Source organism: Urocitellus parryii, chromosome 7 (genome assembly GCF_045843805.1).
Source record: "Urocitellus parryii isolate mUroPar1 chromosome 7, mUroPar1.hap1, whole genome shotgun sequence".
NCBI lineage: Eukaryota > Metazoa > Chordata > Mammalia > Rodentia > Sciuridae > Urocitellus > Urocitellus parryii.
This window is the reverse complement of record NC_135537.1, coordinates 37,297,972-37,314,781: the sequence shown is the minus strand read 5'-3', so window position 1 is coordinate 37,314,781 and position 16,810 is coordinate 37,297,972. Positions and strand designations below refer to the sequence as shown.

General features: G+C 34.1%; 1 protein-coding gene across 1 annotated transcript in view; it reads left to right on the top strand.

Moving 5' to 3' along the window:
* Positions 1–16,810, top strand: part of Vps13b (vacuolar protein sorting 13 homolog B) — a 720,349-nt gene that overhangs the window by 26,760 nt on the left and 676,779 nt on the right. Inside the window, exons 4-5 of the mRNA XM_077801386.1 lie at positions 8,866–8,986; positions 15,948–16,115. Of these exons, the coding sequence (XP_077657512.1) occupies positions 8,866–8,986; positions 15,948–16,115 (289 nt within the window). The remainder of the gene's footprint in view (positions 1–8,865; positions 8,987–15,947; positions 16,116–16,810) is intronic.

The following is a 16,810-nucleotide window of genomic DNA, read 5'->3' as shown; positions in this document are numbered from 1 at the left end:
AAGATGGAGCTGGAGCTGATAATGGAGCTGGAGTTGCACCCTGTGTCTTGGTTTGGGCTTGAGCTTTGGTCTTTGGCAGGCAGAGCCTATGACCCCTGGCCACGTGGGCATGAGCAACCTTTCCGAGCTTGAGGTGGGCAAGGAAGGCAAGGTGATCAAGCTTGTGGCTTGGCATCTTGGGCTTAACGTCCTTGGGCTTTACCAGGGCCTTGATGCCTTGACATGTGCACTCATGGTCTTGGCATTGTTTGTGCTTTTTCAGCTCCTTCTTGTGCTTCTTGGGAAAATGCATATTTCTCAGGAACTTGGGGTCTGTCCCCTTAAGAAATTCATATCTTTGTCCTCAGGGTTTCTTGATGCTATTTTTGCGTCATTTTTAGGACTAGTTGTACATGGTATGGTTCTTGGACTTGGCCATGTCTGCACTGTAAGCTGCTGCTTTTGGAGCAGTTGAGACTAGAAGAGTGAGAATTTATGTACTTTATTTATCAAGGATATTGGATTATAGAATGTGTGTGTGTGTGTGTGTGTGTGTGTGTGTGTGGCGCGATGGACAAAAGGTGCGACTTATGTAGTCGAGGGGGAGAAATAAAGAATGTCCACACGATTCTGCCCTTTCCAATGCTTTATTTACTCAAAGTACTCAATACAATTTCACTCTATAGGTTTTTAATCAAGAAAAATGACAATCCTTAATGCTAGGCACTGCAATAGACATAATCAATTTTCAGGAAACAATTCTAGGTTAATTAACTCACAGCAAATAATTGTAGATTAATTAATTCTAAGCACTGCAAACACACTTAATCATGACAGGCTAATGACAGAAATTCCCTCTGCATGCTAAGTTCAAGTTTCAGATCAAAAGTCTAAAGCCTTAGGCTTTATGTCCGGCAGATGCACACTCACTTAGACTGCAGTGATCAGATCAGGAACCAAGGCAGGCTTCTCCTGGAGTGGAGCTGTTGGCTGGCTGAGGAGCGGGTTGTAGGGAGAAGTTGTGGCTCTTACCAGAGACAAGATGAGGCTGTATAGTTTGAGAACCATGAGGAAGATGTAGAAGATTAGCAGACAATGAAAAGTATTGGGATGTCAGTCCAGGTTCTCATCAGGCTCTCAGACTTGTGTGCATTTGTGTCAGCTGGCTGAATGTCTGTTCATTTGCTCTATTATTTAAACTAAATTTTGGGGCTTTTAACCCCCCCTTTCAATCCTTATCAGCTACCATGAGATTTCTCAGTGACATCATTTACTCTGGGGTTAAAACATCCGGTCTGGTAGTCCCAGCACTGATCTTTTCACCTTTCCCTCTTATCAGGAGCCTTTCCCTCTTATTGGGCGAGGACAACCTGTCAGAGGCTTCACTCTGAGTTTATCAGGGTGGGTTTAAACAGTGACTTGTTTGTGCTGGAGGGCCATACTGGAAGGCTCTTTTAGTTAAGCCTGCCTGGTGAGACTGCAGGTTTCAAACTGGAGTTTTTAAAATGGAGTTGCTTAGGCTCAGGCCCAGGGCCATCCTCACAGTGTGTGTTTCTCCTTATCAGGTTTTAACAGGTAATACTGGCTTAATAGAACAAATTTGGAAGGTATCTTCCATTTCTATTTATGGGATTGTTTAAGGAGCATTGGTACTAATTCTTTAGAAGTGATAAATTTTGGGCTGGGGCTGTATGTAGCTCAGTGGCAGAGCGCTTGCCTTGCATGTGTGAGACACTGGGTTTCATCCTCAGCACTACATAAAAATAAATAAAGATATTGTGTCAATCTACAGCTAAAAAAATATTTTAAAAAAAGTGGTAAAATTCAGCAGTGTATCTGTCTGGTTCTGGTCTTTTCTTTTTTGACAGCCTTTTTATTGCTGCTTTAATCTTATTGCTTATCATTGATGTATTTAGGTATTTTTTAATATCCCCTTGATTTCATTTGGTAATCATATGTATCTAGAAATTTGTTCATTTCTTCTAGATATTCTGATTTGTTGGTAGTTTTCAAAATATTTTTTAGTCAGCATATGTTGTAATGTCTCCTTTTCCACCTCTATTTATTTGGGTCTTTTATCTCTTTTCGTTAGTTTGGCTAAGGGTTTGTTGATATAGTTTATCTTTTCAGAGTACCATCTTTGTTTCATTGATCCTTTGTATTATTCTTTTAGTCTCCATTTCATTTATTTATGCCTTGACCTTATTCCCATCTGTTGATTTTGGGTTTATTTTATTTATTTATTTTTCTTGAGACCTTGAGATACATCATTAGCTTATATATTTGAGATCTCTGTTTTTTAATATAGGTATTTATTGCTACAAAATTCTTTTAGTACCACTTTTACTGTGTCCCCCAGATTCTGGTATGTCATGTTACTATTCTCAGTTGATTTTAGGAATTTTTAAATTTCCTCCCTGATTTCTTCAGTGACCTAAGGGTTCATTCAGAAGGGTATTGTTCAATCTCTAGGTGTCTATATAATTTCTATCTTTTCCCTTGCTGTTGATTTCTAGTTTCATCCCATTATGATTTGTTAAGATGCAAAAAATTATTTATTTTTTTATATTTAAAACTTGCTTTGTGGCCTTATAGATGATCTGTCGTGGAAAAAGTTCCAGGTGCTGATGAAAAAAAATCTGTGTATTCTGCAGTGTTGCATGAAATAGTCTGTAGATTTCTGTTAAGTCTGTTTGATCTGTAGTATAATTTCATTCTAATGTTTCTTTGTTGGATTTTTGGTCCGAATGGTTTATCTGTTGATGAAAGGGAGGTATTGAAGTCACCTACTCATATTGTATTGGGCCCTAACTCTGCTTTTATGTCCAGCAGTGTTTGTTTCATACAATTAAACACTCCAATAATTGGCCCACATGTATTTACTATCTTCTTGCTGGATTGTTTCTTTTATCAATATAGGTAGTGATCCTTTTTGTTTTTACTGAATGATTTTGGCTTAAAGTCTGTTTTGTTGGATATAAGTATAGCTATTCCTGCTTGTTTTAGGATTCTGCTTGTTTGGAGTTTTGTTTTCCATCCTTTAATTTTTAGCCTGTGTATATAGTGTATACCTTTTCACTGAGATGAGTTTCTTACAGGCAGCCTATTGTTGGGTCTTATCTTTTTTATGTTTGTTTTTTGGGTACCAGGGATTGAAGTCGGGGATACTTGCCCACTGAGCCCCAGCCCTATTTTTTATTTTATTTAGAGACAGGGTTTGAGTTGCTTAGTACCTCGTAGTTGCTGAGCCTGGCTTTGAACTTGCGATCCTCCTGCCTCAGCCTTCTGAGTTGCTGGGGTTACAGGCATTGGCCACTACGCCTGGCACTTTTTCATTTTAGAGGTTGATGTTTTACTGCTTTTTTTTTTTTTTTTTTCCTAATTCTAATTTGCTTATCTACTCTTCTAGTTCGATTTTTTCCCCCCACGTTCTTATGTTTGTGTTTATGTCTTTTCCTCTTCTGGGTGTGAGTTTCCCTTAGGTATCTTCAGTAATGCTGATTTAGTGGTCATGAATCCCCTTAGTTTTATACTTGTCTTAGAAGGTCTTTATTTTCATTTGGTTTTGAAGGATAACTTTGCTGGAATAATAATTTAGGTTGTTTTTTTTTTTTTTTTTTTTTTTAGGACTTGAAATATATCTATCATTCATTGCCCTTTCGGCCTTTAGATAGAATTTGGGACAAGAGATTTGCTGTGCCAGTGAATTTGCTTTTAATGTGACTTGGTGTATCTTGCAGTTTTTAATGTTTTTTTTTTTTGTGTGTAATTTTGGCAATTTAACTCTATCTAATGTGTCACTGAGAGGTTCTTTCCTGGTCTTCCTTATTTGGTGTTCTAAATGTGTCCTATGCTATATTTCCAGGTCTTTCCCAAGCTGTGAGAATTTTTCTGGTATTTCATGAATACCCTTTCTGTGCTTTCATTATGCAGTAGCTCCTTTGTGTATTCCAATTATTTGTATGTTTGGTCTCTTGATGGTATCTCAGAATTCTTATATATTTTCTTCTTTTTTTTTTCTTTACTGCTGTCTGAATTGATAAATTATCAGTCTTGTTAAGACCTGCTAGTCCTTCTTGCACTTCATGTAATCTATTAGTGAAGCTTTCAGTTGAGTTTTTTTTTTAAATTGGAGCATTATAGTTATGCATATTAGTTGTGTTCATCTTGAGAAAGTCATGCATGCATGGAATTTGATTTAGTTCATGATCTCTCCTTTCCTCCCTGCCCTATCCTCTCACCCCATTCTTCTTCTTCAACTCTACTAGACTTCCTTTTGCTTATCTGTTTGTTTATTTAATTTTTTAAAAAAATATTTTGTTAGCTGTAGTTGGACACAATACCTTTATTTTATTTATTTATTTTTATATGGTGCTGAGGATTGAACCAGGGTCTTGCACGTGCTGGGCGATCACTCTACCCCTGAGCCACAACCCTAGCCCCTTCTTTAATTTAAAAGAAAATATTTTTAGTTATAGATGGACATGATGTCTTTATTTATTATTTTAAGAGGTGCAGAGAATCAAACCCAGTGCCTCACACATGCTAGGCAAGTGCTCTACCACTGAGCCACAACCCCAGCCCTTATCTCCTTATTTTTGATTGGTTCTTTATAATTATATTTAAAGGTAAAATTCCTTTGCGTAACTTATATATGCACATAACATGATTTAAAAATATTTCATTCTTCATTGCCTCCCTTTTCCTGTCCTTCCACTCTGCCTCCCAATATCCTTATCCACTATTGACCTTCCCCATATATTTTTTTAAAAATACCTTTATTTGTTTCATTTTTATGTGGTGCTGAGGATCAAACCCAGTGCCTCGCACATGCTAGGCAAGTGCTCTACCGCTGAGCCACAACCCCAGCCTCATTTCCCTATATCTTTATGATATCCTTTCCTTTTCCTTTTTCTAGCTTCCACATGAGAGAAAATATTCAACTTTTGAGTCTGCCATCTTTCACTTAGCATGATGTTCTCCATTTCCATCCATTTACCAGCAAATGCTGTAATTTCATCCTTCTTTATGTCTAACTAGAACTGTACTGTATATACCACAATTTCTTTTTGTTAATACATACACATATGTACTTTAAAAATTTTTTATTTTTTAGAGCATTATAATTATACGTAGTATTTGCATTCATTTGGACAAAATAATACATGCAAAAAAATTGATTTTTGATCCCCATATCCCCCTCCTTATTCCCCACTGTGTTCTCTCCTTTTCTTTTATTGATCTTCCTTTCACTTCTTTATTCATTTATTTTTGATTGGTATTTTCTACACACACACACACACACACACACACACACACACACACAGGTGAAACTCTTTTCGGTACATTTTTATATGTATGTAACAAGCTATTATTCTATATATCTACTCCTTTACCTTCTTTCCTCCTTCCTTCTTGTTCTCCTTCTATTACTCTATTGATTTTATATCTTTATGATACTTAGTCCCCTTTCTTGCCACCTTCTTTACCTTATTTTGCTCTAACTTCCACAATGAAAGAAAACATTTTGCTTTGGAGTTTCTGAATCTGGCTTATTTTACTTGCCATGATTTTCTATATTTTCATCTATTTACTAGCAAATGCCATTATTTCATTCTTATTTATGGTTGAATAAAACTTCATTGTGTATATATACCATGATTATTGATACATTCTTCTGTTGATGGGCATCTGGGTTGATTCTGTAATTTGGCTATTGTGAATTGTACTTCTATAAACATTGAAGTGGCAATGTCAGTATAGTATGCTGATTTTAGTTCTTTTGGATAAATACCAAAGAGTGTGATAGTGTAATAGCTGAGTCATATCCCTAGAATAAAACCCATTTGATTGTGTTGTATTATCTTCTGAATATCTTTTGGAATGCACTTTGCTAGTATTTTATTGAGGATTTTTGCATGTGTGCTCATCAGGGATTGCTGTTTGAATTATTTGATATTGGTTGTTTAGGTTTTCTGTATCATGATTCAGTTTGGTCAGGTCATATGTGTCTAGAATTTTGTCAGTGCTTCTAGATTTTTGCTATTCATTAGAGTATAAATTTTCAAAATAGTTTATAATGATCCCATGCATTTCAGAAGAGTCTGTGATGATATGTCCTTTTTCATCTCTAATTTTATTGATTTGGGTATTCTTTCCCTTTCTTTTGGTTAGAATGGCTATGGATTTATTAATTTTATTTATCCTTTTGAAGAACCAACTCTTTTTAGTGTTGGCCCAGTGTATTGTCTTTTTTTAATTCTCAATTTCATTAATTTAATCTCTGATCTTTATTATTTCCTGTCTTCTGCTGTCTAAGGCCTTGAGGTAGAGCATAGATTTATTTTACTTTTTTGAGATCTCTCTCTTATTTTATGTTTTTGGTACCAGGAATTGAGCCTAAGGGCTCTTAACCACTGAATCACATCCCCAGCCCTTTTATTTATTTATTTATTTTTGAGACATAGTCTCGCTAAGTTGTTTAGGGTCTTGCTAAATTGCTGAGGCTTGCTTTAAACTTGTGATCCTTCTTCCTCACCCTCCCAAGCTGCTGGGATTACAGGTATGTGCCACTGTGCCCAGCTCCATATATTTTTTTAATTAAAAAATTTTTTTTAGTTGTTGATAGTCCTTTATTTATTTTACGTGGTGCTGAGAATCGAACCCAGTGCCTCACACATGCCAGGCAAGTGCACTACTACTGAGCCATAGCCCCAGCCCAGCTACATATTTTTAATGTAGGCAGTTAGTGCTATAAACTTTCCTCTTTGTACTGCTTTCATACTGTCCCAGAAATTTTGATATATTTTTGTTTTTGTTTCTAAGAATCTTTTTTTTCTTCTCACTTTTACTTTGATCCATTCTTCATTTAAAAGGGTATTTAAGGCTGGGGTTATGACTCAGTGGTGGAGCATTTACCTAGCACGTGTGGAGCACTGGGTTCAATCCTCAGCACCACATAAAGATAAATAAATAAAGGTATTGTGTGGTATTGTGTCCATCTACAACTAATATATAATTATATATATATATATATATAATTTTTTTTAAAGGATATTTAATCTCCATGTATTTGTGTGTTTCTTGCTATTGATTTCTAGTTTCATTCCCTTTTCTGACATGATACATGGGCTTTTATCATTTTTTTATATTTGCTTAGTGTTATATGTGACACTGAATGAGGTATGTTTTGTAGAATTTTTCATGAGCTACTGAGAAGAAGGTAAGTTCAGGTGTTTTGGGGTGAAATACTCTGTAGATGTCTGTTAGGTTCATTTGATTCATAGCATTATTTAGGTTGGATATATCTTTATTGATTTTGTGCTTTGATGACCTGTCTATTGATCATAAGAGTGTGTTGAAATCTCCCAGTATTATTATATTGGGGTCTATCTTGGGTTTATTGTCAGGGTATTTTTAAAACGTAGTTGGGTACACTTGACTTTTGGGACGTGTATATTAGCTACTGTTAATTCTTATTGTTGGATTATTCCCTTTGCCTGAATGTAATGACCCTCTTTGGCTCTTCTAATTTTTGCTTGAAATCAACTTTGACAGATATGAGAATGGTCATTCTGGCCTGTTTTCAGAGTCTGTTAGCATGGACTATTGTTTTTCATCCTTTTACCTTTAGCCTGTGAGTGTCCTTAGTTATGAGATAAGTCTCTTACAATTATCATGTGGTTGGATTTAAAATTTTTTTTTCTGATAATCTGTGTCTTTTAATTGGGCAGTTGGAAACCTTTATATTCAGTATTATTATGGTTATGTTATTGGGTTCATTGTCATTTTTTTATTCAATTCTGCTGTGGTTTTCATTTAGATGATTTGCCTTCTATTGATTTTCATTTATTTGGGAGTTTTAATTTTGTGATCTTCTATGTGTAGTTTATCTTTGAGTATTCTTTGTAGTGCTGGTTTGTCCTGTATTCATTTAATTTATCCTTGTCATGGAAGCTTTTTACTGCTCTATCAAATATGAGGGAGAGCTTTGCTGGGAATAGTAATCCCTGTTAGCAATTGTTTGTTTTTTAAATCTTGAAAAAATCTTGTTCCATGCCCTCTTCAATATTAGTGTCTGAGTAGGGAAGTCTGAAATGAGCCAGTTGGTTTGCCTCTAAATGGGACCTGGTTTTTCTCTCTTGCAGCTTTTAATATTCTTATTTTCTATGTTGGACATTTTGATTATGATGTGTCTTGGAGAACTTTTCTCCTGGTTAGGTCTATATGGAATCCTGTATGCCTCCTGTATGGACATGTCTCTCTCTTTTATAATATAGGGAAAGTTTTCTGTAACTATTTCATTGAAAATGTTCTTAATGATTTTAGGTTGTGTCGCCATTTTCTCTTCTATCTGACTGATTCTCCTGTTTGGTCTTTCAAAGTTGTCTGAATTATTGTATATTTGATCATATTTTATTATTTTTTTCCATTGTTGCATTCTGTATATTCAAATTCATGTATCCTGTCTTCAAGTCCTGAGGTTATATCTTCAAGCGTTGAAGTTCTATTTTCTGTGCAATTCAATCTGTTAGTAATGCTTTCAAGTGAAATTTTTTTTGGTACTGGGGATTGAACTCATGGGCACTCAACCACTGGGTCATATCCCCAGCCCTCTTTTGTAGGGTCTCACTGAGTTGCTTAGAGCCTCACTGTTGTTGAGGCTGGCTTTTGAACTCGGGATCCTCCTGCCTCAGCCACCCAAGCTGCTGGTCTTTATAGGTGTGCGTTACCATGCCCAGCTGATTATACAGGTTTTAGAGCTTAAAAATAAGAATAATATATCTAATGTATAGTATCCATGTACTGTATATATCGAACATAATTTTTCCTTAGACTTGAATGAAGTTGATGTGTTTCTTTTTCCTTTCTTTAAAATAAAAATAGGATGACCATGAAAGCTCTGGTTCTAATTCTACCAATCGTAGTGCTACTGAGAACACAAAATCATCAGTAAAACCCCGAAAAATTCAGCAGGCTGCTCCTACAGATCCTGATTTACCACCAGGTAACTACTTCTAGAACATTTTGGAGCCAGAATTCTACAAGTGGGTTTCATTCAGATTTTGGTTTGTTTTTTTCAGCAAGTTGTTATTTGAATTTCTTTCTTACATCCTCTAGCAATGAAGATTCATGGTCTTTTTTTCCCCCTTGTGCGTTGGTAACAAAAAAGACTGGATTATTCTGAATTTCTGGAAACTCTAAAATTTACTAATAACAGAATTTTATAACTGGAAAGAGCTTGTATATTATCACTTTTATGATATTTTTATTTATGTATGTAATAGCTCTTTAGAACCATATTAGAATTCAGACTGATATAATTGTGACCATTGGCCTATTTTTTATATAGTGCTGAGTATTGAACCCAGTGCCTCATATATGGTAGGTGAGCACTCTATCACTGAGCTACAACTGCAGCCTCCATTGGCCTATTTTTACTTGCATAAAACAGAATATAAAACATCCTATTTTTAGTGACATAAGACAGAATTGTATTCTGCCTGAATTACTTGAGGTAGTTTTGGGTTAGCATGTCTTTTTTTTTTTTTTTTTTTTTTGGTACTGGGGATTATACTCAGAGGCACTCAACCACTGAGCTACATCCTCAGCCCTGTTTTGTATTTTATTTAGAGACAGGATCTCACCGGGTTGCTTAGCGCCTTGCCATTGTTGAAGCTGGCTTTGAATTCTCTGTCCTCCTGCCTCAGCCTCCCGAGCTGCTGGGATTATAGGTGTGCACCACTACACCTGGCAGCATGTGCTTTTCTACTTTACTGAATAGGAAGACACATAGTCTTTTTATACTGACATAAATCACAGGAAGTTGCTTTAAGAAGTAACCGAATCTATTGGCCAATTACTGGGAGTCAGAGCAGCTAAACTAAATACTGCCAAGGGCTGTATTAAGAGTCTAGTTGGATAAATGGTAAATCATTTTTTTAAAGGTTAAACTCAAATGGTTATTTGAAGATTCATTTCTTGCAACCTTATCCTGCTCGAGAATCATATTTTTTTTCATGGTAGAGATAAATGTCTGGGTCAAGGTTATTTCTTCTGGGATCTGTGGTTACAGTTTTGGAATTTGAGCATTTATATTCAGCCAGAGATGATTTTTGAGAGAAGTTTTGGTATTGTCAGTAGATAGGCACTGGTTTTACTACTTTGCTGGGTAGGTGGCTTTCCAATAGAAAAAGAAGTATATAACATATCCATGCAAACTCTAGCTTTGTTATCTAGAGCTGTCTTTTTCAGACTACTAATCTTGACCCATTAGTGAATTGTTAAAACAGTTTAGTGGATCATGTTAGTCATTAAAAAAAATATATGGTGTAGAATAGAGATCACCATAGCATATTGGCATGTGGTAATAGTAATATTTCAAAAAACTTGTATGTGTGCACGTGCTTGTGCTGAGATATTATGTGTAATATTTTTTACTGGGAGAAAAAAGAATTTGAATCTGATTTGAAGCATATATATTTTATTTAAGTTAATGATGCATTTAGGTTGAGATCTTCAATTACTACTAATAACGGTCTTGAATCATGTGCTTAGAATATTCTGTAAAATGTGCTGACAATTTTCATTTAGAGAGTTTAATGATGATGTTTCATTTAGTTATTTATTCATGCTTTTCTTTGTATTCTCTGCACTTTATTTTTATTTTTTGTAGTGTTGGAGATTGAAGTCAGGGCCTTGTGCATGCATGCTAGGCAAGAGCACTAAAACTGAATGATATCCCTGCCCCAGTTCTGTGTACTTTATCTCAGTATAAAGTAACCATGTCTAAAATAGAGAGCTGGATTGTTCAGTTTTCCATGTGTTGAGTTATATAGTTTTTGGCTTTTATTGAAGAACATTGTAAGATGCAGAAATTTGTGGATTGCTTCTTCGTTTTCTTAAAATGGCTTTAAAGGGTATTGTCCTTTAATTTTTCAGAGTCTTTTAATTAACTAGTATTTTTTTAAATTATTAAACAGTTACTTCCTTTTCTTTTCCTGATAGGATACTCAGAAATGAATTTGTGTTCTCTTGCGTAGCTTCTTTTTCTGTTTTTGTCATCTAGTTTTCTTTCCTTTTCTTTACTCTTTTGGTCAGAAGATGTATATATATATGGGCTGGGGTTGTGGCTCAACGGTAACTCGCTTGCCTAGCATGTGGAAGGTGCTGGGTTCTATCTTCAGTACCACATAAAAATAAATAAATAAAATAAAGGTATTGTGTCTAACTACAACTAAAAAAATTTTTTTTAAAAAGATGTATGTATGTGTATAAATGTAGATATGTTATAACTCATTTAGTTGGAAACATTTAAAATATAATTAAACTGAAAACCATGTGCCTATTTGGTCAGAAGTTAAAATTTAGTCATTTTTGATATACATTGTATGACAGAGGGGTTTGTAAACACATTTATTTGGTAAAGGACCACTTGCAGGTTGTCTGTTTTCTATCACAACACCTATTCCACACTAATGATATACTGTGGAACCAGCCATGGATGATTAATAAATTTATGACTCTGCTGTTTTCCAGTAAAACTTTCTTTATAAAACTTGATGTCACAGATCTTGTTTTGTTGGCCCCTGACTAAATAAATATAACATCTGATTTATAATAAGCATTTACATGTTTTTGAATTGTATAAAATCACACAGTACTTTTCTTAGGCTTAGATAATTTGATTCATAGAGTCACTGAAATTGGAATAAGAAGATAGTTCAGATTTTCTGGTCTAGAGCAATCAGTCCTTTTTAGGTCATGGATCTTTGAAAATCTTTTGAAAAAATTGTGCACATTCACATACACACATTTAAAATTGACATAACTTTAGGGTATTCATTGTTGGGAGTCCACCCGGCTCCAAAGACTAACTTCCCCATCCCCCAAGAAGAGCCGTCCAATGGTGAGCCCTGCTGGCTCACATGATCCTGCCATCCAGTGGTGAACCCTGCTGGCTCACATGATCCTTACCCACCAATTAGAACACACCCCAAGCCAGCTGTCAAAAATCCGTTAAATTGTTAAAGTGTTTCAACTGTCAAACCACCCCCGGCTCTATAAATATGCAGAGCTGCCTCAATAAACAGGCATTTTTCTCCCACGGCAAGCCTTGATCGTTCTTTCATTCATATACCTGCCAAAGTCAATCCATAAGTTTAAATGTCTTTGCATTTTGCGAAAGAGCAAATAGAAACTGATATTTTGGTATCCATGAAGAGACATCATTTAATTAGAAGTCACATATTGCAGAAAATATTAAATATGAAATAGAGAAAAGTGTGTGTGAGTAAATGTGCTTAAGTCCTTACCATATTGAGCTTGGTTTTCTTCCTCCCTTCCTCCCACCCTCCCTCCATTCCTTCCCTTTTAAAATGCATTGCCGGGGTTTGAACTTAGGGCCTCATGCAAATGATTGAAAAAAAAAAAGCAAAACTTATTTCATATTTTCTTTTTTTTAATGCTTTAACATTTCAGTGCTTTCACTGTTTAACATTATGCATTAAAGTGTTCTGGTCAGACTCATTTTTTATATTTAAAAATTACACAGATTGTGTAAGTTAGGGAAATATTAACTGGTGGACAAGTTAGTTTTTGAATTTCAGTGACTTAACACAACAAACATATTTTTAAAAAACATACAAATACAAAGATAGTCTCCTACCAGAAATTCAGACTATTTTGGTTTCAGCATGTTTTCAAGAGGAGAGTCTGGAGAAGACCTAACTATTTCTTAATATTTCCAGGTTGGAAATGATACATAATCTTCTCATATTTTATTGAGGCAAATTATTTACATGGATATTATTTGTATCTTAGAAATTATATCTTAGTAACAAATCCCATTCTGGAATGAGAGGCACAAATTCATCTTTGGTGTTTTAGGCAAGAGCGCTAAAACTGAATGATATCCCTGTATAGGTGTATAGATGTACTTTCTCATTAACGTATCATCCATTTTAAAATCTGCTTCAAACTATTTTCCCGTTAATAACTATAAAGCTATCTGATGTTTATATTTTATTTGTAATAGCAAAGATGGTATGAAGAGTCTTTATTTCATTCTAATTATGAATTTAAAAATATTTGTTGAGGGCAGGTGGTTCAGTTCCCTAAAATGAATTGTTTGGGCAATAAGAATATTGTAGAGCAGCTCACTCAAGGCCACCTTTTCTCTGCAAGAATTAACTGTTTAGTGTAGGAGACCTTGTAAGCTACCAGTCACTATGTAAGCTCAAAGGAAAAAGAGTTCTAATGAAGCACAAGTAATATTTTATCTTGGACACTAAATGGAAACAGTACTTATGTCCAGGTTTGTGTGGTATCCAAAACAACATAAAAGAAAGAGGCATGAAAAATTGAAAATGAAAGGATGAGAAATGACATAACAGATAAACAATACCCAAAATAAACTTACAGTTTTAGGGTGAAAATGAAGGAAAATAAAAGTGAAAGAAAAAACCACTGAGATAAGTAATAGAGATAAAATAATAACAAAAGATATAGTTCTTCAAAAATCTTAGAGTGATTCTATGCACGTAACAATGTAGACTTGAAATGTGGTTTATTAAGGTGGAAAAGAAATCCCAAAGTTGGATCTTTTTTTTTCTTAGTTACACATGACAGCAGAATCCATTTTGATATAAATATACAAGCATGGAATATATCTTATTCTAGTTTAGAGTGCGATTATGGTTGAACATGATGGTGGAATTCAACAAACTGTGTTGTTTTCATATAGGTACATGGAAAATTATGTCAGATTAATGTCACTGTCATTCCTTTGTTTATCCCGCCCCCTTCTACCATTCCCCATTCTCTAATTTACTGTACTTCTGTTCTCCTCAACCTCCCTCTGCCCCACCTTATTGTGCATTAGCTTTCATATAGCAGAGTAAACATTGGACCTTTGGTTTTTTGGGACTGACTTCCTTCACTTAGCATGATAGTCTCTAAATCTAGCCATTTCCTGGCAGATGTTATATAGTCATTCTACTTTATGATTGAGTAATACTCCTTTCTGTGTATATACTGAATTTTCTTTATCCATTCATCTATTGAAGGGCACATAAGTTGGTTCCATAGCTAATGCTATTATGAATTGAGCTGCTATTGTGTTAATTTTATAGCATATGATAACTGGTGTGTTAATAACTCTTAATAGTTTTCATATAGGAAAAACCTTGGGTCTAACTTGTATTACATTTCTTTCCTGTTTGCATCCAGTGGAAATAAATGAAGGAGGTGTTTTTTGCAAACATGTTATAATTGAATAGATAATAAGCTTTTTCCTAGGAGGCTTTAGTGTAGATATTGTTAATATCATCTGCTGACAGAAGTTCATTCAGTTTTGTCCAGTAAAGTTCTGTTTTAAAGAATGCAAAGGTGTATTTTTTTTCTTGAAAAAGCTAAAATTTTAGTTATCTTTTAAATATTTTTTATAGTGTAATGTGCACTTTAGTAAAATGAAGAGTTTTTATTTTTCTTCCCTGTCTTTTAAAATACTGTTTATATTCAATTAGTTTTAAAATTTTCAGTTAAGTTCCTCAATAATATATCTGTTTATGTACTTCTTATATGGGAAATATGAGAATTATGGATTATTCCACAATAGCATGAAATTAAAAGAAAACTTTTGAAAATTCTAAGTAGCCTATGGAGAAAAAGAGTGTTCATTAATTACTTTCATTGTTTTGTGTTAGTTTTTAAAAATTATTATATCTATTTCTGTATTTTCCTATTCTCATTGTTTTGGTTCAGTCTCTTTCTTTCCATACAATACTTTTTCTTTTATCTTCACTGTATTCTTTAACTTTTTTCTTTTAAATATCTTTATAGTTGTAGATGGACACAATGCCTTTATTTTATTGTATGTGGTGCCGGGGATTGAACCCAGTGCCTCATGCATGCTAGGCAAGTACTCTACCACTGAGCCACAACCCCGGCCCCTTTAACTTTTTTTTTTTATGTTTTCTTCTTCACTTCTTCATTCATCTACCTGCTTCATTATTGCATGTTATTAAGTGAATATAGTTAAATTCATCAGGATGATCATGTTTCACTTTTTTTCCCTTAGGCATAACTTTTGGATATTTTTATGGCTAAAGAGTGAAGAGGACGATTGTTGTTCATTCAAAAAGAAGCTCATCTTTTAATTTATTGTGTGTGTGTGTGTGTGTGTGTGTGTGTGTATACAAATATATCTATCTGATCAATATATGTTTAGGCTTAAGTATATCTAGAGCACTTTTGGAAATTTTTGATTATCTTGAAGCCTTTTTAAAAAATATTTATTTCATTGTAGATGGACACAATATTTTATTTTTATGTAGTGCTGAGGTTTGAACCCAGTGCTTCGTACAGGCTAGGCAAGCGCTTTACCACTGAGCTATAACCCCAGCCCTGAAGCTTCTTTTTAACTATTACTTGCTGCATTCTTCTGCTTATCTTAAAAGAGCTATTAAATAATGATATAATTTTTAATAACTGTCATTTATTTAGTATTATTATGTTCTATAAGTAAGCATGTAGTAGGTATTGAAAATACAGTTGTAAAGAAGATAGACACTGTTTTCATACACACAATATAGCAGCTTATAATAACATTGCTGCATTTTAAATATGTATAAATGTTTATAAAATGGGCAGAAACCAGATAAAATACTTGTATAGTATAATCATTATATGGGGTTTAGCATTATATTTTAACAAAGATTAGGTGTCTGTGGTTTCTCTTAGTGCATGTATGCTTCATTATAGAACTTCTTGGTATAAGTTTTTGTTGAATTGAATATGCTCCTTATTAACTGTTCACTTGAGCAAGTTTTTAACCTATGTGAACTTTTGATTCTTCTTTCTTAAATAATACCCACTTTTCACATCTGTTAAGTCTAACAGCAATTTAAGAATTAATTATTCACTGGTAGATTTGTGGCTAATTGGACCCTTTTTTTTCTACTTTATAGGGTATGTGCAAAGTCTGATTAGACGAGTTGTAAATAATGTAAACATTGTTATAAATAATCTCATACTAAAATATGTTGAAGATGATATTGTTCTTTCAGTCAATATCACTTCTGCAGAATGCTATACAGTGGGTGAATTATGGGATCGTGCATTTATGGATATTTCTGGTGAGTAAATGTCAAGAACATAGTATATTTTTTCCATAAATAAAGCAGTTGCCTTCATTTTTTAAAACCTTTTATTACACAAGTTGGCTTTTGGGTGAATCTATTAAAAGCTTTTTGCCTCCAGTGTGTGTGGGGGGAATGTGCATATACAAATGTAGCGTATAATTATAGGAGGTTAATAAAATCTGAGATTAAGAACACGTAGACTTGATTTTGAAGGTTCTTAATTTTTATTTCTTCTTACTTCATAATGCTTATTTCAAATGTGCATAATATTTTGTAGGTCATGGGTTGAAGCGATAAAAATTAAATATTTGCTTTGAATTTTTAATATTTTTGAAGAGGAAAAGGCAGCATGTTGCTTTCACAAAGCCTGGTAATGACAAACTAATATATCTGATTGATCTGTTTTAGGCTTATGTATAATCTACAGCACATTTGGAAAATTTTGATTATCTTAAAGCCTCTTTTTAACTATTAGTTGCTGCATTTTTCTGCGTACCTTAAAAGAGCTATTAAATAATGATACATTTTTTTTTGCTGGTTTTTACTTTTAAAAAATTGACTCTAATTTGTTATATACGACAGCAGAATGCATTACAATGCATAGTACACAAATAGAGAACAATTTTTCATCTCTCTGATTGTACACAGAGTTACACCATTTGTGTCTTCACACATGTACTTAGAGTAAT